Below are 23,797 nucleotides of genomic sequence, written 5' to 3'. Positions count from 1 at the left end.
ATGTGGTTTTGGGAGGAGATTTCCGCTGCTCTACTCACGCCGCCATCTTGGTTCTCTCTTCATCTTGGCAGTTTTAAGAGGGGTTTGTCAAGGACTATCTCAAATCTCAAAAGCAGTGGCTGCCAATTTTTTGAACCTCTCCCAGACACTGTTGGGCTGGTGTCCGCTACTGCTCACAGTGTGACAGGCTGTGGCATGGGCACCATTGCGTGGCCCCAGGTGCTTGCAGGTAGCCGCCTTTTGCTGGCGCACCTGTCCCTCTTCCTTCTTTGCTCCCTCTTTTCTACCCCTTTTCCTTCCATCCTCTTTTCTACCCCTTTTCCTCCCCCACCACTAGCCATAACTTGAGCAGAGGACTACTTGGTCATTGTGTATCCAGCAGGTAGAACTGTGACCCCAGTTTTCCAAACACTGTCCAGAAAAGGGTATCAACAGTGCTGAGGACTCAGGCTTTGAGCTTCAGGTTCATCAGTTCCATCTTCCCACAGAAATACCTACAGCGTCTGTCCTTTAGAGGGGTGGCTCGGGGATCAAACAATGTTTGCTGGGCATATCTGGGTTATACATGGTACGCAGAGAGGAGAGCAGCTCCAAGTCCACAGAGAAGTACTGGTAGAGCCATGTGCTAGGTGAGCAGTCACTTGCCCTGTCCTTGGGGAAACCCCACAGCGAGAACACCTTGTCCATCGAAGCTGTGGCCTGAACTTTTCACCCATGCAGGTTGGAAATTGGTGTCCTTGAGGCTGCCGTGTGACCATAGCCTTTCTGAGAGCATCCCATGGTTGCCTGGCACTTGGCTTTGTTTTCCTAGCTTCTCAACAACATCCTCTTGCTATATCCTGGTGGCAATTTTCAGGGAAAAGAGAATCCTACTTTTAATCTCAGATGAATCTCCGTGATGTCTGCATCATCAGAAATGATGCTGAGCAATCACAGGGACTGATGGAGACTGACAGGCATGGGCCTCAAAGCAATGAACCTCTGGGCCTGGCTTCCACCAGCTGGGGTTTGAAATTGGTAGTTGCACATTTTGAAGTTGTGATTGTACTTATTAGGGTGATGGTTTATTAATTATGTTTAGGCCCTCCTTCTGGTTACAGTTCTGAAAATGTGCATGTGAACACACACACACACACACACACACACACACACACAGTTATCTGTAATAGGATCTTAAACCTAAAAATTAGAGCAGGTGACAAAAGAATATTAATGTTTTATGCTAATATTTTCTATTTCCCATCAACGAATCTCCATTACATCCCTCCAGAAATACAGGCATGCTATTATTTGTATTTGATATTTGGGGAAATAGAAGAGTGGCTGTTTGAGAGATTCGTATACAAGGCAGTGGACACTGTCTTTAAGCAAGCATTAACGTTCTCAACTTCTAACCAGTTTTCAGTATCTTTTCCAAAGTACATGTTCTGTTCCATAAAGGTATACTCTCAAAAACCTGGAAGCCTTACCCTAGATACGTCACCCATTTAATTCACTTTGTTCCAAGTAGGCCATGAGAAATTCAGCCTCCACAGGCCCATTGGAATCAGTATTGAATCCGGTTCTGAGTGCTGTGGTATGTTCATGGGCCATTCAAAGCCATCCTCCAAAGGTAACTAGCAGAGATTTGCAGACTTTTTTTTTTGTATTATTAAGGTATCATTGATATACACTCTTATGAAGGTTTCACATGAAAAACATTGTGGTTACTACATTCACCCATATTATCAAGTCCCCCCCATGCCCCATTGAAGTCACCGTCCATCAGTGTAGTAAGAGAGATTTGCAGACTCTTAACTCTGATGCTTTTGGGGTGCAGGTCTGGGTTGGTACCAAGCCCATGACAGACTGTCCTCTATTTCTCTGATGCTCATCATCATGCCTGGAGCATTAACCACGGGATTTCTGCTTAATAAATTAATAACCAACTAATGGAGAGGAAAAGCAAGCAAGCAGGCTCCTTTCAATTTCCCATTTAAATTCTGGTCATGAATATGGGAAAAACACACCCAGTAGTAGTTGAAGGAGAGGGTTGCTTGACCTCGATTATCCACAGTTACCCTCAACAGAATTCTGTGAGCACTGGTTGAGGGATTAGACTTGGAGATTTCACATGTGCAAGTGGTCTGTACTTATAAATATTATGACCAAAGTAACTGAAATTCTATAAAAATACACGAATACACTATTAAGGAAGAATGTTAGGACTTATTGCCAAATGTCAGATTATAGAGGACTTAGAAAATGACTTGCTTCCAGGCCAGCCTTCACCTTTCATGATGAAAGCTGACAATCTGTTGCTATTATGGCCCCTGAAAACGTGTTTGTTGTGCAGTATTGTTTTCCAAAGACAACAAGAACCTTCACTTAAAATAGCAGGACAGACGCTGTTCTGGCTTGTGATGTTAACATCGTGGCCACAAAGACAGCAAAGGGAACAAGTGACCTAATCAGGGACATGAGTAATTATGGAATGTCTGGTTCAAGGTTATATATTCAGGCAGCACATAGTGTTTTAAAATAATTCATTTTGAGTGAATATGAGATATAAATTATTTATACCATTGAGGCCCCTTTTCCCCCCTATATACTGGCAAATACACTGCATCTGCTCGAACATCCTGACTGGCCCCACCCCCACCAGGATTTGTCCTGTGACCTCTTGTTGCTTTTTGTCTAATGGCAGCATCGAATTTCAGAAATTACAAAGTACTTTTTAAAACTGATTCTTGAAAAGTGCTTAGCCTAACACATTTACAGCACCATGTTCTGTTTTGCCCTCAAACTCTCCTTTCCTACAGTGACCCCATACCTACGGTGTTTGCCATGACATGCTAAAAAAGAAAATTGTGGATGCATTTCTACATGGTTAAAAAAATTTTTTTAATGAACTACGGATAGTCAATATTTGTCAACTCATAAATGTCTGGTTTGGAACATTGAACAGCAAGATGAAGATGGAAAAATGTCAGCCATCACTGATATCTACTTGTTAGATGAACATTCTTATCACTACTAACTGATGTGGCCTTTTTGGTCAAGGAAAGATTTTCAAGTACCCAAATCCTTTATATCTTAAAGATGTTAAAACTTTATTCCAACTCTTATGAAAATAACGTAAGGAAAACCTGGACTTTCTTAAAGCCTTGACATTTATAAATCCATGGGTTGCCAACTGAAGGGCCTACAGAAAAGGCCAGGCTGTTAACACAGGTACATGCAGTCAAGTGTGACGACAGGAGGCAATTGACATTAGACCCTATGGAGGGATGGGAACCCTGGAAAACGGGAAATATCAGTTCTATGTAAAGTGGGCAGCTACTGCATGCCTCCAGGCAGCTATTTCCAGGAAGGAATCCTTGTGTTGGAGGCTGATCTGACATGTGTTGAAGGCTTGTGTCTAAGGCAGCTTGTTAGCCTAGCAAAATGTAACCCACATTCAGGTTAGTCTTCTCTTGTGTCCCATCCTTCTCTCTCTTTTGGCTAGGACAGCTGTTCTGAAGAATTGACCTTCACCATTTTATCACACAAGATAAAGGAAAATCCATGTGCTATAGGAACAATTGAATAACAAGATATGATGTCATTAAATTCAGGACTTCAAGTTAGCCAAACTCTGGAACTCAAATTTGTTTTGTTGTTTTTCCTTGGTACTCCTTAGATTGAGTCCTGGCCAGGGATAGAGGGCTTGTAGTTAACAATCTATTGAAAGGACAGCACTTGAGTATTTTATAGGGTCTCCAAAGTCTTATTCCACTTTCTATTAATAATAACCTAAATCTGAAATGATTTTGTTTCTATTTTTCACCTACGTGGAAGCCATGAATTTATGTGCTAATCTTTGTTGATGACAAAATAGAGTTTCTTCTTATTATTATTTGTTAAAAAGGATTCCAGGGAAAGCTTGAATTTCTGGAACTTATATGGCAAAAGTTTCAATACTGACACTTGATTTTCTTTTTACTCTTAATTTCTAATATTTCACAATAAAGAAAGGAAATACTCTGAACTGACTCAGAATCCCTATGGATATTTTCTAACATGTCAGTATATCAGCAAGCATCAATTTAAAAATGAGTAAACTCTCTGGTCCCTTTTATGGTACACATTATTTTCCAATAATTCTCTACTCATGTAATCTTTACCCCCAAGCGAACACCTCACGCTGTAGTTCTATCACAGCTATTTTTTGCCCATTGACAGTGGGAGAGGCAATAACCAGGGAAACTGACCTGTGACTGGAGGTTTACCCAGCGAAGTCCTGTAAGCTGTAAAGGCCTGGGTTCGTGTGCCATGAGGAACAGACAGTCCCACTCTGCCATTAACTGGACCCTGGTTAGCTGTGCGGTTTGTGCAAAGCATGGACCCACCTTCGGCCTTAGTTTCCTGTGTGCAAAATGAAGCATTTACCAAGGTCCTCTGGCTCTCAAATGTTCTGTGATCTGTAAAATGCAGATAATCACTGTCCTTACAGGGGAGCAGAAGCCCGACAGGTGGATTGAGATAACAGAAGTGCAAGACCTTTCAAAAGTGAAAAAGCTGAATAATAACTCTAATAATAATGTTAATACAATGATGGTGGTGATTATGGAAACAGAGAACCCAGAATTCCTTCCCAGAGGCTGACAGTGGCCTTGTTTATTTGTTAAGGGAAAGATGAAATGCAGATTTTATGAGATTATTGCAGCTTCGAGAACAGTAGCCACAGAGCGTTCACCACGGGCCCAACACCGCCCAGTGACTGCGCATATTCATTCTCTCCGATCCTTACAGTAGCCCCCCTACCTGTTTTACGGATGAAGAAACTGAAGCCCAGGGGTTTCCTGGCTTGCCCAGGTCCCTCAGTTCAGTGTCATAGTTGGGATCCAACTCTGGTCTCCCTACCTCCGAAGTCCTTAACCGCCACGAGTTGCACCATAGCTTGTAGCACGGGCCAAAACACACGTGGAGCAAAACAATGAGGAGTCTAATTTTTTCCTACAGCTGCTTTTATTATCCTCCATCAGAGTTCCCTCTCCCACCCTTAATAATATCTTGGGCAGAGGCCGCAGCTTTCTAGTCACTTCCAGCTCTTAAAGTCCAGTCCGGTGGAAACCTTTATTCTCGCTCCCATTGCAGAGCTGCACCCTTTGCCCAGCTCAGACCCGGCCCGAATTAGAGAACTGCCGTGAGGAGCCTCTTCTTTCACTCCTGCTTTACCTCCTTCCTGTCCTGCTTGCAGCTACTTTGAGGTCTGGGCAGGACACAGCAGGTCAGAGGTAGGAGAGACAAGGTGTTATAACTGGCATTGTCATGCTTCTCTTTCAGCTTACACAGGCCGGAGACATGTTTTTCTGGGGCACGTTTTGAGTTCCTTGACAAAAGCAGTACAATTTCTGGCAAACCTTTTGCAAAAACTCCCACCCTCCTCCCCAGCCTTAGGTCCTGCTCCCTCGTGGTCTCCTCAGAGCCTCCTGCTAATGAAGTCCCCCACCCTGGCTGGCAGCTTTCTCAGAAGGGTGCATTCAAGCTGCTTGGACCCAGGACCAGCCACAGGACCCAGGGCCCCCATGAGCCAAATGATGGAGGTGCACACCATTCCCACTTCGTCTGCTCCTTAGCCTGTCATCAAGGGAGGCTCCAGCCAGCTTCCTGCCTGCCACATCTTCCAAATTCAGCAGGCTCCACACGTTCTGTCCATGAATGCTTCCCAGCTCCAGGACCCTCAAGCCAACTTGTCCCAAGAAATCTGCCATCAAGCTTCTCTTGTATCCCTCGGCAGCCCAAGGACCTGAGTTTCCCTCCTCAGGAAACATCTAGGAAGGGAGTGGGAGGCTGGTCTCCCCTCCTTGCAGGATCCTCTGACCCCTCTCACAGCAGCAGGTAGGCAATAGGGGTTGATAGCCACGAGGCAGGTTCTACTGCCTTTTGTTAAGTCCTGCAAGGGTATTCCTAGCACCCTTTTTTGGAAGATGGGATGTTTATTGCCATTGTCTTTACCTCTAACACTGAAGCCAAAATTTCCAAGACACTAGGAAAATCTCATATTCTGGGAGCTTGGATCATAGATGGGTAACTGCTCTGGCAGTTTCCACCTTCATTAATGGTTCTAGACATGACTACAGTACCCAGGCCTGGGAGGGTGGAGGTAAATGGGAGTTTAGTTACCACACGGTTGCCTTTTCTAGAGCTCCATGTCCTCAGCCTTCTTCTTCAGCGGCACCTTCATAGCCTAAGACATCTTTTTTGGCCCTTACTCTTCCCCAGCAGGAAACTCTAGAAAGGCAGAAATCGTTCTCGAGGAGACACAGACATCCAGTCTGACAGGGCCTGAAGTGCCGCCTTACTGATGACATGTTTCTGAGCTTGGGAACACTGGTTTCCTTCCCAAGAGCCATTTGTTACCTTCTTCAACTTAGATTTTGAAGCCCAGGTGTCCAGGGCCCTATGCCAAAAAAATTTTTTAATTAGATATATTAACGGAGACAGGCAAGATCCCCACTTTCCAGGATTTCTTGCCTTTAAACACAGTGCTGTAAATGTGGAAGCAGGCGTGTATGTGGATGGTGGTTTAACTGGACATATGTCACCACATTCCTGCTTTTCTCTTGGCTCTTGGCGCCAAGAATGAAAGGCTTGTAGCAAAGCATCTAAGATGGTGATGGTGGTGGCTTCCCTTTTTCACATTTGGTCATTATTCATTCATCCTTGATAGAATACTGGCGAGCTGCTAGGGGGTTTGATGTCCTTGGTGCTACTCCGTATTCACCTATTTCTGACTTTGGCAATAATTCCAGTGCCAATCACCAGCTTTCTATATTTATCAGCAGCTGCTTCAGTGATGTGGAAACAATTTTCTCAACAGCTGAAAAACATGAAGATAGAGAGTAGGACATTTTGTTCTTTATAAAAGAGCTTAGCTGGGATGAGCACAGGAGGCGTGAACAGTCCAGCACGAATCTTTTTGTCTGTGCATCTTTTCCACTTTCCCCAGCATGACATCAGGCATAAGAGGAGAATGTGGTTTTGTCCAGACAGGAATGAATGGGTAGCATCTGTGAAACACACAGGAATACTTTGAATCAGCTGATGTAGGCCAGTATTCTATTCCTAGGAGGTGGTCTGTGTTGATTTTTTAAATTTATTTCTTAAGGTTTGGGATGAAGAAGCCTCTACTTACTCTCTCACCTCTACTTTGAGTTCAGCTTTACCAGCTGGCTGGCAATCCAAGCATTCAGCATTTGGTGAATGTTTCTCTATAAATCATTATCAAAATCAGTTGTAGACCATCTGGCCTCCTTGGGACACTGCAGGGCATAGAGGATCTGAGAGCTACAGGACACCAGAGGCCAGAGGGCCCCAGAATACAAGGCACTTTGACTAAATGACTGTGAAGAATAAATGGTGCCATGCCTACAAGATCCTTACGTGCCTGGTTCATTGAAAGCCTTCAGTGCAGAGTGATCAGAGAGGTCATTATTGCTCTCAAACTGTGTCTCAGCTGCTTTCAGAGTTCCGGGGATCTGGGCATTAACATGCTTATAAAGAGAGCAAAACTTAGAATCAAGAAATGTGGTTTCTAGTTGCAGCTCTGCCCCTACCAAAGAAAGGTGGGCCACAGTGAGACCCTAAATGTGCCGAGCATAAGTGTCATGCATAACACTTCACATCTCAGGGTCTGTCTTCCTCCCAGCAACCCAGGAAATGGGTCAGCATTTCACTGATGAGGAAGTGAGGGTGCAGAGACAGTAGCTTGCAAGTTGGTGCCCAAGTCATTCTGATCCTAAAGGCTGTGCTCTTACCATCCCCGTGCCTACCATCTCCATAGACCTCGGTGCTGCGCAGGGGGAGACTCTGAACAGCGTTGCCAACCTCCCTGGGTCCAGCTGTCTTCAGCTGTGGAATTGAAAAGCCATCTCTAGTTTATTTTGATTTCAAAATTCTTATTACTTAAATCTTTATTGCCACCTAGTGGACATGATTTAATGAAGAACGCATACAGTTCAACTTGGATTAAAAACTGTCAATTCATCTTAAGTTCATACTGTGCTCCTAACCTTTAAAAATTGTATTTGTGAACAAATATCATTGCCTTCTGTTTTTATTTTTGTAGTACACTTCCAGATGTGAAATCCCCTTTATAGGATTTTTGGTGAGATTCTGGGATACATATAAACCCCAGATTTAAAAAAAATACACGATGCTTTGGGACCACATAAGATGCTCTCAGCTTCTGAAGGGCTGTAATTAAAGAAATTCTAATCTGTAATAGTCATAACTTGTAGAGCAGATACATTTTTAACTTTATTTCCTCAGTATTTTTTTTAAATTCTCATGATAAAAAAAATAATTCAAACAATACAAAGGATGTGAATTTAAAAAGTCTTCCTTCACAGAGGGAAGTGTCTTAAGAGTTTTTTTTTTTCCAAGAAATATTCTATTCACATAGAAGCATATGTGCATATTCATTTCTTTACTCTTTTCCTACTATGTATAGTGTTCTGAAGTTTGATTTTTAAACATAATCTATTTTGGACATTCTCTCAATGTCAGCTCACAAATCTGCCTCATTATTTTTGACAATATGTAGTATTCCATTATTGAATATACTATAATCATTTTAGCCAGTTCCTCATTAATGTCCACATGGGCTATTTTCAGTTTTGTTATTACAGAGGTGCTGCCAGGAATGAATATACGCTTCAGGTGCCACACACACACATACACACACCACACACTCTTTTGCGAATTTATTTATAGACCAAAGTCCCAAAGTCTTAGATATGAAGTTGCTAAGTCTAAAGGTGTGTTAATACCCATAGACCGAAGATCACCAGCAACACACCTGTAGTAAAAAAAAAAAAAATTCAAATTCTTGTAACTGCAGCAAGGGAGAAAACCAGAGGACTTGTGAGCCATTTCTGGGTGGAATTCGAAGGAACTTTTGTAGGATTTGGGCTTGTGCTGGGCGTTAGTAGGGAGGATTCAGGGAGCAGGAGCAGTTCTGGGTGGAGAGCTGTTAGGCAACAGGCGCAGGTCAGTGACTGGGCATCTTCGTAAGTGTTTCTAGGAGGAGAGAGAGTTCAAGTTGGGCTAGAAGTGTTATTGGTAAAGAAGCAGCAGCCACAGATGTGGTCAGAAGAGGGGGATGTCTACCAAGAGGCCTTGTCTGGACGGTGCTTTATTCCATGAGTGTTTTCATGATCAGTTGGGGGCACTGTGGCCAACCTGCCAGCTGTGCTTTCTTTCCTTTTCTCAGGTACATTGATTTTAAATGTCTGTAGATGTTTGTATTGCTGTCCAAAAAGTTTGTACCAATTTACATTCTTCTGGGTTCTTTTCAATACTCAACTTCCCTAATGGTGAAGTAGTCAATAATCAGAATCGTAATGGCAATTATAATTAAAGCAAACATCCATACAGCCACTTCCTCTGTGCCTCCCCTGTGCTAACTTTATTATTTCCCTGAGTCTTCACAAAGGCTCGAGACAGGCGCTAATAATGACCCAGCTTCCATAGGAGGAAACTTGGCTTTGCAAGGAGGCCGACTAGCCTGGGTACTGTGGCTCAGAACCAGGCTGCCTCATTCCAGGGCCCACTCTGCACCATGAAGAAACTTTCTTCTGTATCTGCTGCACAGACGCCAGCCTTGGAGAATTTAAGGCTAAGGAATTAAGAGCCATTTAACTAATGATCCCAAATCCTCGAAAGTCTGGTTTAGGTTGATAAAGAAGTAGAGTCCTGTTTACAAAAAAGAGATGTATGGCAGCATTTCAGGAACCACATACATAGTGCTAAGTGAGGCCTCCAGCTTGAGGTGCTCAGCGACTCACATGTGCCCTCAATTAATCAAAAGCCTACGCAAGCTTTCTGTAAATCACAGCCCAGACGCTGTAATTAAATATTCTCTGGGCCAGCAGGAGCTCAGAGGGTGGTTAACCCCCAAGGAAGTAAGTGGATGAAGGACATGCATCCCCTTGGATCCACAGAGGTTCGTGAAGTTTCCATGCTGTGTGAGGACGGGGCCCATGAGATGGCTGGGAAGGATTTTTGCAGGGAAAGAAAGCAGAATGAAATGGTGCTCAAGTAAATATTTATTGAGTGTGTGATGGTGCACACTGGGGTTCAGAACTGGCCTCAAAGCTTGGAGTTAGCAGGACGAATGCAGTAACCGCCGGCTGCCGCTCTCTTCCAGATTGCGCCGGCTGCGGGAGAGACATCAAGAACGGGCAGGCGCTGCTGGCGCTGGAAAAGCAGTGGCACTTGGGGTGCTTCAAATGCAAGTCCTGCGGGAAGGTCCTCACCGGGGAGTACATCAGCAAGTAAGGCGGGGTCTCGGCCGCGCGATCCTGTATGCTGTATGTGGGAGGGGTGCTTTGGCCCCTCCCCCGTAGGCTCCACCCTCAGGGACCCGCCCACCCCAACCCACCGACAGGAAAGACATTCATGTCCCACAGTCATTATGAACCTTTGCTCTAAAACTGTCTTAGTTTTTCTAATCTCTTTGAAAAGAATTTTATTCTTCCATCACCATAGTTTGCCTACCATACATTTAATGAAATGATCATCATTGCCTGGTTTAACTATTAGTGAAGCAGACCTGTTACTCTGTATGTTGTAGCCAATTAAGCATTCGTTAATTTTGCTTTGGTTAATCTTGCCCCCTATTTGGAACTAGTAGACCTTTGTCCTGCTCTTTCAGGATGTAGACATATTTGTAGGCCACCCAAAAGACACACAGGGTCTAGGCACTGACCTATTAGGGCCTTGCTTAAGACGGCCCTCCGGGGAATGGGTTTGTGGTAGGTTCAGACGCTCGTGTAGATTATAGCTCAAGTCAGTGAAGGCTTTTCTGCCTTTTTTTTTTCTTTTTTTTAATGTAACCTGGAGAAACTAGCTACAGTGGTTGCCTTTTGAGTTAAGGAGCAAAGGATAAGCATGGGGGTCCAGTGGCGATGAGGAAGGATTTTCACTTATACACCTTCTTATGCTTTAAAAAAAAGTTCTACAACCAGGTGAATATATCACCTATTCAGAAATATTAAATGAAGTTAACTTAAGAATATAGTAAAACGAAGAAGGTAGCTTGGGCCCCACCTCCTAGAGAACTAACTGGGTAGGTCTGGGAGGAGGCTGAAATAGCCGTATTAGGAAGGAAAACTCCACAGGTGATTCTGAGGCACAGCCGAAGTAAGAAAAGAAAAGTGACCGTCTTTTAAACGAACACTGAAGGCTGTGCAGTCATAGGTTACTGGGCTGGCTGGAGTGGTGCTTTTAAATATTTCCAATGCAATGGTACACAGAGAAAATGGCATTTTTACTGTGCTCCGAGGTGAACGAAGGAGGTTGTGGGAAGCTATCCGAGAAGGCGCCGGGCCCCTCAGGCTGCCTGCGGGCTGAGGACGTGCTGGTGTCTCAGCGCTTTGGGGGGCTCTGGTGTGTGAGCTCAAGCAGACGGGGCAGGCAGCGTGCGGGCCGCCTCGGAGGGCAGTGAACACTGGGACCACAGCCGAAGCGCATCTGGCCTGGTGGTGCAAGAGGGCGGGGCAGGGTTTTGCTTCTTAGGACTTGAGACAATCGAGGAATCACAGTGGTGATCGTGTGGTGGTTTGGCTGTTATTTCTGTGGGTTATCTGGTTCCGTGTGTTTTGATCGTATCTCACCGGCTCTCCGGGCATGGGAGTGCTGGGTGGCAGAGAAGTATGTCCTACGACCGTTCTGTGGAAAAGGGCTCACAGGGATGTGCTTCGGCGTCTCCCCCGCCCTGTGGCCTCCTCTCAGGAGCTGAACACTCTTTGTCTTGCAGGGATGGTGCCCCGTACTGCGAAAAGGACTACCAGGGGCTCTTTGGGGTGAAATGTGAAGCCTGCCACCAGTTTATCACAGGGAAGGTCCTGGAGGTAAGTGGCCGAGTGGCTCAAAGCCACCTTCATTTTCCTCAGAGGCCCTCAGAAACATGAGTCTCCTTTTCCACTTTTTTCATCTTTTTCTCACCTATGGAGGGAAGAAACAGTTGTGGATGATAAATGTCTTAGAGAATTAACATGCACATGTCTTCATGTGTACAGGCAGTTTGCTGAATGTTCATGTGGAAATTGGAATGATGGAGAATTTGAAGGAAGAAAAAGAATGATAAAGGGGCTACTTGGAATTACGTAGAAGGAGGTGTCATATTAGACTTCTTATTTTTATCAGTCAGAAAAGAGGAAATGAAGAGCATGTGTGCACAAACATATGTGTCCGTGTGGACCATGCACATGTATGGTGTGTATGCTCGTGTTCTTGTGGGAATGTACACGTGTATGCACTTGTGGGAGTATGTATGTGTTTGTGCTCTTGTGTGTACATGTGTGCATGTGAGAGTACAGACTCAGTGAGCAGAGGCTCAGAAAGGAAAGGGTGGGTGAAGCTTCGTGAAGGCATAGACGTCTCCACCCTTCGAAAACCACATCCTCTGTGACCCAGAACACCCTGGGGCCTGGGCTGAGCTGAAGCCTGTCAAGTTCAGGTGTGACCGCCTCGCACCAGAGAGCTTGGTTCCTGCTTTCCCAGCAGCCCCACCATCTTCTGCCTCTGGGCTGAGCTGAGCTGAGCAACTCTTGGGCTCGAGTCTGTCCTGTGGAATTGGGGCCAGAATTCCCAGGGAATCAGAGTCACTGCCGCACTTCTCCCAGGCCTGTGGGGTGTGAACCAACTCCTGCTGAAAAAGTAAAGATTGCCTCAGACCCGTCCCACGTCTCTGGGTGGAGGATATACTGAGCAGAGGTGAGTCAGGCCACCCAGCAGCTGGAAGGGGGACTGACTGGTCCTGCAGCTTATCACATTGTTGGGCAGACTCCAGGGCCCCAGATCCACACCAATACCTTCCAGCTCCTCAGCAGGGCATGTTTCAGAGACATAGGGCAGAGACCTGAAGAGCTGCCAGAGTATCTCTGAGCAGCTTCTGGGGGATTTCACAGCAAGGTCCAGCGTGGCGTTGCTCATCCCACACAAGCTCTGTGACACCCTCTCTCATGAAATACAGAGGGGCCAGCACTGCTCTGTGCGAGGACCTAGTGCAGCTCATTGTACTTGGGGAGTAAGGAGGTGAGTGGTGGTGAATGCAGCTGTCTCTTCCCCAGGGGAAGGGTGCTCCAGGAGGAGGGAGCAGCCTCTGCGGAGGCTCAGCGGTGAGGGCAAGCACAGCACACGTGACAGGACCACAGGTGTGACGGGGGATGCTGGAGGAGTGGGGGTGTCAAGGTGTGAGGCCCTGGAGAGGCACATTCAGGAATTAGGGCTTTATCCTAAGGGTGGGAGGCCAATGAAGTGAGTGTGGCTGGAGTTTGATGTGACTAGATGAGACTGTTGTAAAAGAATGGGGGTACCCACACACGTGTTCCCCCTTTTTGTAACGACTCTGTTCGCAGCAGCAAAGATGGAAGCAGCCCAAGTGTCCATGGGTGGGCGAGCAGATAAACAAAATGTAATATATACACAGACAGTGGAATATTGTTCAGCCTTACAAAAGGAAGGAATTCTGGCACATGGAATTTTTTTCCTGGATGAGCCTTGAAAACACGCTCAGTGGAAGAAGCCGGACACAAAAGTCCACATACGGCGTGATTCCATTTGGAGGAAATGTCCAGAGGAGGTAAATCCACGGAGACAGGAGGCAGATTGGCAGTTGCCTGGAGTTGCAGGGCGGGGGAAGTGAGGAGGAACTGCTCACCGGTGCCCAGTTTTGGAGAGCTGAAATGTTTGGGAACTAGGTAGAGGGGGCAGATGCCCAACATCGTGAGTGTCCTAAATGCCACAGAATTGTTCGCTTTAAAATGGATAATGTCACGGTATGAGAATTTCACCTCCAATTTTTTAAAAAAGTGGATGGAAGAGGGGTGAAGGTGGGGACAGAGAGGCCAACTAGGAGACGACTGCACAACTCTGGGCATGGCATGGTGGTGGCATTGACTGCGGTGAAGCCTGAGAAGGGGACCCCACCCTCCCCCCACGCTGGGTGGGTGGGGAAGTTCTCACGGCCTTTCCAGTAGAGCTGTAGTTGTCAGCCCAAGCAGAGTCAAGGCTGGGTTTCTGGCCCAGGGTGAAGCACATCGACAGGAAGGCTGCTGGGGAAGACAGCAGCCTGAAGTCATAAGACTCCAAGTGCAGTGGTGGGCGCTCCCTGCCTGTCCCCTGAATGAGGCCCTCTTCCCTCCCCAGAGCCCCAGAGAGCTCCTCTCACACGGAGCCCTAGGGGGCCTGACAGCATTTCCTTTGGGGTTCCCAAGTCTGATCTGCTCTTTGGGGCTGAGGTAAACCTGTTGAGTTGGGAGCAATTGGGAAATTTCATTTCAAAGAACAATAATAAAACACTAGAGCCACTTCCCAGATGTCCAGCCATAGGAAGAGAGGTGGGAAGACACTAAACACAGCCCAAGGATTTGGCTCAGCCATGTTTGAGGATCGGAGCGGCTGTCTCTTCAGTCCACAGGTGGAACTGTGTTCCCCCCAAAGATCTGGGGGGCAAAAAGGCTTGGGGGAGGGAGGCCAACTACCTTCAGATTCAGTTCAACAACTGTGAGAGGAATACGTAAAATCAGCTAACTCCAAGAATGTGTTATTTTGAAGAAACGAACACCTGCTCACCTTGGCTTCTCCCTGGAGGGGAATGTCTGCTGTGGCTTCGGGGGCCTCTCACCAGACTGGCTTCTGGTTTCAGCCAGGGCCATTTGTAAGTTGAAGGCTTGGAGGCTTTCCACAAATGTCTTCAGAGTTGGAACTTCTGGGAGTCGTTTGTGTTCAGGGTCGATTCAAGATCCACCCAGTGGATGTGCTGACCTCCTCAGATGGGTGTGGGATCCAGAAAAACGTCCTGCAGGGTCAGCGCACTGACATGTGACAGCTCATGAGTCACTTTGGCTTGGTTTCCACTGGAAAACAGGCCTGGTCTCCACACACTCCGCCTTCCTTCTCTGCCTTTCATTCTCTGACCCCATTGTTGCTGAAACATTATGATTGTGAGTGTGTAAAGGCTGTCATCCTTGCCTTTTGGGTTTTTCCCTGCCCAGTTTTAAAAATTAATGTAAATTTTACTAGCTTAACTATTTTTAAATGGACAGTTCAGCGGTATTAAATACATTCATAATCTTAATTCATCATCATCATCCATCTCTATGACTCTTTACATCTTATAAAACTAAAACTCTACATGTACTAAACAATAATGGTGAGTATACAACAGTCAACAGCCCCACCCCCTGCCCTGGCAACGACCATTCTACTTTCTCTCTCTGTGCATTTGACTAATCTAGGAACCTCACATAAGTGGAGGTTCTTGTGTGTGTGTGAGCATAATTCCTCAAGGTTCATCTGTGTTGCAGCATGTGTCAGAATTTCCTTCCTTTTTAAGGCTGAATAGTATTCCACTGTATGGGTATACCACATTCTGCTCATCCCTTCTGGGATCCTTGGTTTTTTTGTTGTGCTTGTTGTGGGAGTGGTTGTTTTTTTCTGATTGATTTTATGCGTAGAGATTGTAAAAGTATCAGTTTCCTGTATCTGCTACAACAGTCATGGATTAAGATGACATAACCTGACTCTCTCACAGTTCTTAGAGGCCAGAAGTCCCAAACTGCCATGTCATCAGGGCCCTGCTCCCTCCAAAGGGTCTCCGGGAGAACCTGGCCTGGCCTCTTCCAGCCTCTGGTGGCCTGTGGCTGCATGACCCACATCTCTGCCACCATCTTCACATACCTTCCCCTCTGCGTCTTCCCTTCTCTGTCAAACTCCCCCTCGCTTTTCTCTTAGAAGGACACTTGTTATTGGACATAGGGCCCACCACCCAGACAATCTAGGACGATCTCCTCATCTCAGGATCCTTAGCTCAGTTACATCTGCAAAGACCCTTTTTCCAAACATTCACAGGTTCCAGAGATTTGATGTGGATGTATCTTATGGGGGCCACCATTCAGCCACTCCTGTAAACCTGGGAACTTTCACAAGTACCGTCATGGGGAGAGCTAAAGCTCTGGTGTAGATTTAATTGAACCCTCACTGTGCACCAGAGGTGCCCTGAAGCCTCTTCCCTGGGTTTAGTTTCCCCTGAGATGCCACTGGGCACCTCAGGGAGCTTTGAGGAGAAGCAAGGTGCCTGGGCAAAAGTCAAGAAGCTCGAGGCTCAGCCGGGTCACTAATTTCTGAGTTGTGGGCAGGTCATTGGCACTGTCCATTTCACAGGTAAGGGAATGGCATGTTACCTCTGAAACTCCACCCTGCTCTAAACTTCTCTCTCTGTTCTTCTGCAGTAGTCATAAACCCTACCCACCTCATCAGCTGGAAGGGCGGCTGGTGTTTTAATGAAAAGGGCTCCAGGTAATAGGATGTGGGATCTACTCTAGGCTCTGGAACTCACAGCCGTGTGACCTTGGGCAAGTCTCTCAACTGCTTTGAGCCTCAGTTTCTTAAGGATAAGCATTAAACATGCATATATAAATCCAAGCCTCGGACCACTTGACTTCTCAAGTCCTTTGACTCCAAGGATCTGAGTTCCACAGTTCTCTTGCCTTGGATCTGAGGGTCAGAGCCAACAGTTCAAATAACCTAGTTATGGTTATTTGGCTTTCAGTTTTGTTTTCATCAACAAGACTCTCTTTTTAGAGGGATCTTGCTGTAAATGGCACATCTTTAGAAGCTTATGCTAATTAACCTATAAATTCAGGAGAATTTTGAAGATGTTTGCAGTCTGCCTCCTAACATGGAAGACCAGAAGCACATTAAGCGTGTAATACCCGAGTTTGCTGATCACCTTCTATCTCCTTCTCTCCCTCTGAGTCTCCTCTGGAGCAGGCTCCCTCTCCCGATTCCCCTCCTGTTTCAGCAGCCTCGTGGTACAGGGCGCTACTTAGGTCACAGATGTCAGTAGACATCGGGGCCCTCCCCTGTAGGAACTCCCTTCCATCCTTGGTGGATGGCTCCAGGAGACCTCTCACTCCAGCAAAATTCCTTTCTATATACAGGTTGTTCCCTCCCAACTTCATGAAGAAAGAAAACAGCAACAAAATAGTTCCAAACGGAAAGCAGCCCAGAAAAAAATGCCAATATCAAACTTCTGAAAACAGAAGGTCTTAACGGTAAAGAAAATCGGCTCATCCCTGTGTCTTGAGCCCGCCCATCAGCAGGCCAGGGGCGGCCCGACTTTGTCCTGGTGTCTCTGGAGCCTTGTACAGTCCCTTCCCCCAGGGGCTCGGTGTTTACCCTGCACTCTGCCCACTCCTTCAGGACCAAGGCTGCCATCCATCATCCAGTGGCTGCCAGGAGCTCGGCTCCCAGCGGCCACACCTGCCAGACCACTGCCGCAGCGCTGCTCCTGCGGGCGCTTGTCTCAGGGACAGAGGAAGTGGTATTGTCCGCAGTTCTTCACAGGGGACGGCCCGCCGGATGCTGCTTTTCTTACTCAGGTCTCAGAGGCTTTCCCTTTCCTTTTGTCCTAAATTCCCCACACCCAATCAACCTGAAAAGGTTAGTGGCACATCTTCTGTATGTGGTATTCACTCTGACACCTGTACTCTCCGGGAGGAACATGTGATGGCTCAGCCTGTCCACACAGTGTAAGAGAGAGACCCTCAAATGTAGCCAAGGCTAGTCCTCTGGCCCCTTAATGCCTTTCCACTCATGCCTGTGGGGGCTAAGCTGCCCTGTCTTATCTGTGAACTTGAAAACAGTGGATGGAAGAAAGGGTAGGATTTAGGCTTGCTTTAGACTCTGCCTGCTGATCTCCTGCAATGTAGAAAATGGAATCACAATGGATTCACCAAATCCTTTTCCTAGATTTTCTGAGGGATTAAAATATTTGTTTTACTTTTGACTAAAACTGCTTTTTCATAAAACCCAGGGACAAATGTTTATGATGCTCCTGTGACACTAATTTCACATCGTAAATTGGGAGGCCCTTCACTATGATTAACACACATAATGTAGGGGGTTCTTGGGGAAGGCTGTATAGCCTGTCTTACTACACTGACGGACAGTGACTGCAATGGGGTGTGAGGGGGACTTGATAATATAGGTGAATGTAGTAACCACAGGGATGCCATGTGAAACCTTCATAAGATTATATGTCAATGAAACTTTAATAATAAAAAAAAGAACCAAATAGGGTTCTAATTTCTCCACATCCTTACCAAAAAAAAAAAAAGATTGTCCCCTTCTTTCCTTTTGGTGTAGGTATTTAAGCACATTATGTTGTAAAGCCATAAGCGATGAGTAGGTCTCAGTCTGGACTAACCTGTTATCTACTGAGAGGAAACATAGGTTATCCCATGGCACTGGCATGACATATAATATTTTTGTCACCATCAGAGATGTAATTTGCAAAAGACAGGCAGAAATGCCAACTTTCCCTTTCTTATATGTATCAGACATGCAAAGCAAGAGCAATAATCCATGTTCATACAGAAAACTAATTGCATTCTTCTCATTCTCACTGTGCCCAGAGGAATTCATTCCTTCTTCCACTTAATTGTGGACCCAAATATTTTTGAGGATTAGGGAAGGGAAAAGAACCAAGTAATCTTAGCAATATTGCTTGGACTATGTCCCAGTGGGCAGTGAACCACCACAATATCCTGGTTTTGTATAATAGTTTTGACATTTTCAAATGACTTCATAAATATTTAATTCCCACAACAGGCCTGTAAAGTGGTAAGGTAGTTAGTACTGGCCTCCGCTAACAGATGAGGCTACCAAGTGCCAGAGACCCAGGAGCTAATCAGTAACAGAAGCATGATCAGAAGGTCTCTCAGTTCTCAGGAGATAGGAACGAACGAACAGACACACACACACACACACACACACACACACAGTTTCATGATCCTCCTGGCAGTGAGCATTGCAAAAAATGCAAGTAGTCTACCTCCCAAAATAACTTGCCCAGGGACCAGAATATACTATTCCTGTAGAATAAAGTAAGTCCCATTGGTGGCCCTGTGGCACCTGTTTACAGGACAATAACCATTTGCTGATTCTTTGGCTTTTTACCAGTGTAAATGTCACTGAAAGTCACAGAGTCTGTAGTGTCTTTTGTATTTCCATGCAGTCAGACCTCATAGTGTCTTGTCTCCTTTAATTGGGTGCTGGCTCTACAGAGCACCTGGCTGGACCCGTGGAGAATGTTACAGAGGCCGGATGCTGTCTCAGGCGGGGGAGCACTCTTTCCCCACAGAGCTCTAGTCTAAGACTCTCCAGAGCTCAGTGGAAAACCAGTGTCTGCATAGGACCAATAGAAGGACACTGGTTATCCTTCCTAATTTAAAACTATAGCCTAACAATAAACTGTAGCCATGGCCTCATTAAGCAAAATGTGATATATCTATACAATGGAATATTACCCAGCAATGTAAAGGAATGAAGTACTGATACATACAACAACATGGATGAACACTAAGAACATTATGCTAAGTGATGAAACAAGCCAGTCACAAAAGAATAGTTATTGTATGGTTCCACTTACATGAAACATCTAGAATAGACAAACCCACAGAGAAAAAGTAGATTAGTGGTTGCCAGTGACTGGGGGAAGGCAAAATGACTACTGCTTATCAGTACATGGTTTCTTTTTGGGGTTAGTGAAAATATTCTGGTGTTAGATAGTGATGATGGTCAGACAAGTCTGTGATATACTAAAAACCACTGAATTGTACACTTTGAAAGGTGAATTTTATGGTATGTGGATTCTCAATTTAAATACACTGGTACATACATATGTGCCAATACATCTATCAATGCAGAGATGCACAAGGTGATAGAGTTGGAGTCCTGCTATTCTCGGTACTTTATCTGTAAAATGAGAATACTAAATGCTACCTCATAGGGCTGCAGGATTAAAAATAAAGGCATGCAAACCCCCTAGCATAATTAGTAGTCATGTTGCTTTCCATCCCCTCTCTCTCTGGCTCTTCTTCCAGTCTTTGAAAGTTAACTTGTTAGGTAGAAAAACCGTGGGTAAAGGACAACAATGGTACTCAAGTCAGTAAATGTCTTAATGCAAAATTGTATGCCAGGTTCTTTCCCTTTGCGGTCATTTAAACTTCTGTTCTCTTGCTTGGCCACAGGTTATCGTCACACAGAACCATGCCCTGGATCGTAAAGTGTGACTTGATTAACATAAAATCTTCCCAGTGCAGGAAAGTTAGCCCAAGTTTAAATTCAACATATGGCTTGGTTGCAGCATCTTATTTGCAAAGAGTAAACTGAGGCTAATGTTTTGTTCTTTCCATCATTAACAGATTTAGAATTGGCCCAGTAGGGCATAAGTACATTGACACTATAAATGACTTGATGAAAATCTACCTGATTCACCCAAAGTTATCCACTTTCTCCTACATTAGTGACAAGAGGAAATGTGTTGCCAGGGTAACAGAAGACTGCATTCAGAAGTAAAAAGTAGATATTTATGAAGAAAATCACCCCATTTCCCAGGGTATGTGGAAGGGCCTCCTTATCTGGAAATGACAAAAAGAATGTGTATTTTGAGTTAAAATGATGCTTTGTTTTTAGTTTTATTTAACTTCTTATTGAAGAGTTTTGCTTAGTGCTGGTGAAATGGTAGGAAGAGGGGTGACTGTTGAACCAAGTGGTGAATGTAGTTCTCCCAGAGAAATTGACAAGTAGTATTGAGCTCATGCTGTGGGCCCAACATGGGTGCCCCCAGAAGAAAATGTAAGATTTAGGACTTGTTCTCTGATAGATAAGAAAGGCATACCTAATGGTACACCCCCCTGTAGGCCCAAGGCTACTGCAGCATCTTCAGGGTCTGAGGGTGGTTCTCAACTTTAGAAATGACTAGGACCCAACAGCAGAGAGCCAGCCTTCCTAGACATGTTATGCCAAGCACAGGGAAGGGATGGATCTCCTGGGCTGGCCCTGTTCTGGACACAGAAATGATGACCCCTCAGAGTTGTCCTTTCTACTCTCCAGGACCCAGCCCTTCCTGGGCCTCAGAAGGGCTCATGTCTGTTTTCTCAAGGACCCGGAGTACCAGTCTTTCCCTGTCACCCTGTTCCCCACGTGCTTCATCCCTGCCTCTGTTCTGTCTTCTTTTACCACTGTAAATCTAAAGGGGATGATTAGATCACTTTTCTCAGCGATTGATCCCAAGGTGCATCACCCAAGAGAGGTGACCGTCAATGAATTCCAAGGTAATTTTTGTGACTTACTCTCAGTGGAGCAAAAAAGAGTTTAATCTTTGGCAGTGTATCTCAGTACACAAAAGATAACTGAGGACCCAGAGATGTGTGAAGGCCAAGTAGGAGGCACACGCAGTCAATGCCCCAAGTTTAAAAGAGATTCTTGTCAACTGTTAGAAAAGGGGTTGGCTTTAGATTTTGAGGAATGGGTAGTTATAGGCAGGTGCCAAGTGGGAAACTTATCTCCATCTGCTATTGTTATTGAATTCTTAGGTCACTTTTTTCCTACCTTGTTTGTTTGATTTTAAACTTGTGATTTGGTTTCACCGTTTGGTTCAGTTGCATGCTCAAATGTGCTATTTCCACTTATAATCATTTCTGAAAGTAGTCAGGTTATAAATTTTAAAAACTAAGAATATTTTTTTCCATTATGGACTATCATTATTTTAGTTTAATTATGAGGAAAACTGGTTTTTGTGGGCTCACCTGGATCCGTTTCTCCATCTGAAAGATATGCCCTCTTAGGAAATGCTTGCCCCCACTTGGATCTGCCTCCCTGGTAAATGGTGGGTGGCAAGAGACCCAAATGGCTCTTACACCCAGGACCAGCCCTTCTGGAATCTGGGTTGTACCTCTGGTAGACATTTGGCAACCCTTTAGGTTCAGGCAATCTTCTCTAGCTTCTGGATTCAGGACAACTCAGACAGAAGGTGGTGTCTCAAGCTACCTCAGCTCTGTTTTGTCCACATGCCTTACTTAGCCTCTTTCAATGAGCATCTTACCTGGGAGTATATCTTGAAAAATGGCACCACCCAAAGGTCTCCAGGATGACCTCTCTCCTGGGCACAGCTTTCTCTAGGTAAGGATATGAGCTCCCCAAGAGACCCCAGAGATGGTGAATGCTCCAGGGCAAAGGGGAGCATCTGGTCCCCTGGGCCCCAGGCAGCCATGTTGCCCTGCAGCCTGTCCCCCTGGGAACAGGCTTCCTCCTACTTCATTTTCCACCTGAACCTGCTTGCTTCGGGGGCCTCACCGCTTCCCACCTTGGGAGGGGTGTTACTGCCAATTACAGCAGATGGACCTGCTTAGAGTTGGCCAGCTGGTCAGGAGGAGGGATGGTTCAGGCTGGTGCCCATCCAGCCCAGCGGAAATGAACTGGCACGGTAATTCACGCCCCCACCCCCACCCCACAACAGGACATTTTGGAGTGGCCTTGCAAGAGAAAACTGTGTACAAACTACCTGTTTTCACAGCCCTGCAGCAAAACTTGAAGTTGCAGGCATCTTGGAAACGTAGAAGCTGGAATTTCAGAGCCTGAAGTGGCCTTGGGTAAAGAGGGAGGGAGAAAGGAGTGGTTAGTGGAAAGAACTGATAGAACCAGTCACACCAGTATTTTATTCCAGTAGCTAAGCTTGGAGCTAAATAATGGTTCACAAGTTGTCTAAACTCTCTGAGCCATCCCATCCTCATCTGTAAAATGTGGATCACCATATTTACCTCTTAAAGGCTTAAATCAGATTATCAGTGAGTCATCTGGGGCACTGCCTGACAAACAGTGCTTCAAGAAGTTTTTTTCCCCCCATTTCCTTCATTTTATAAATGAAGAAACAAATTTCGAAAAGCCCAGTATTTTGAATGAGCTCACACTTTCCTGTTTGAATGAAGGTGTCAGGCTCACCCCAATCTATTTACTCTCTGATGTAGTTTTATGTGATTATTTCCTATGTACAAGTTAATAGTCATATTAATGCTTTGGCTGAAAAATTTCTTAAATTAATTTTAAATATTCACATATATGTGCCCATAAATTCAATCTACTGCATCCACGAGAGTAGGATCTGTGTTGTAGGGACTTCTGGAAGCTTAGTGCTGTTCTGTTTCATTGTTCTGCAGCATGCCTGGCACATGTCCCCAGGTGAGGCCTTCCTCAGTGTTTAGTATGATAATAAAGACATTTCTCATGTTTCTATGGGCTGTCAAAGCGGCTCTTATCAGTTCCTTGCTATAGCACTGAGTCCCCTCAGGACAGATTTGAAGCAACTACCCCCTTTATTAGCAGCACCTTTATTTGCATACCTTATAATTCACCCAAGTTTGATTTGTGTGTGATTCAGTGTTAATTTGGGTTTGGTAAGTGTGCTAATCAGTGATCTTTGATAAACATACAGGTTTACAGCCACCATCACAGTCCAATCTTAGAACATTGCCATCACCTCAGCCAGGCTCCTGGGCCCATGTATTCATTCTTTACTCTTCACTTTCTTTCCCAAAATCATAGTCATGTGGATGTACAAAAGGCAGGTCGACAAGAAGGCCCTCTCAACTGCTGTCCAACCAGGTAGATGTCTCGGCCCCCTGACTCCCCATGGTGATGATTTTCAGCCCTTTTCACTTGGAAACTCACACATTTGGAAATTTGTTTGGTCCATTTGAAGATGAACCATCCTCTTTCTCTCTATCCTGGAAGAACCATCTCTATCAAGGTGGTTAAGTAAATAAAATCTGAAAGGGGAGCCAATACTCTAAATATAATAGAGCAGAAAGGAGATGAGTCTGGGGAGCAGCAGTCCCAGCTCTAATGCCTGAATACTTCCAGCCACGTGACTGGTAGCTGGGTTGAGTTCCCCTTTTTCCTTGGTAACAAGGGACCCCTTCAC

General features: G+C 45.4%; 1 protein-coding gene and 1 long non-coding RNA gene across 14 annotated transcripts in view; one reads left to right on the top strand and one right to left on the bottom strand.

The window, feature by feature from the left end:
• ABLIM1 (actin binding LIM protein 1) overlaps positions 1-23,797 on the top strand; it is a 283,881-nt gene that overhangs the window by 182,936 nt on the left and 77,148 nt on the right. For all 13 annotated transcript variants that reach the window (XM_057506374.1, XM_057506367.1, XM_057506371.1 and 10 more), the window contains exons 5-6: positions 10,175-10,301; positions 11,786-11,879. In XM_057506374.1, the coding sequence (XP_057362357.1) occupies positions 10,175-10,301; positions 11,786-11,879 (221 nt within the window). The remainder of the gene's footprint in view (positions 1-10,174; positions 10,302-11,785; positions 11,880-23,797) is intronic.
• On the bottom strand, positions 10,056-16,956 carry LOC130684659 (uncharacterized). Its single transcript, XR_008999029.1, has 2 exons — positions 14,597-16,956; positions 10,056-11,973 (listed from the first exon to the last, which is right to left on the bottom strand). It is a non-coding gene; the product is annotated as an uncharacterized LOC130684659 (long non-coding RNA).

This window comes from Manis pentadactyla, chromosome 8, assembly GCF_030020395.1.
Source record: "Manis pentadactyla isolate mManPen7 chromosome 8, mManPen7.hap1, whole genome shotgun sequence".
NCBI lineage: Eukaryota > Metazoa > Chordata > Mammalia > Pholidota > Manidae > Manis > Manis pentadactyla.
Note: the sequence above shows the minus strand (reverse complement) of the source record. Positions and strands in the feature narration are given on the sequence as shown.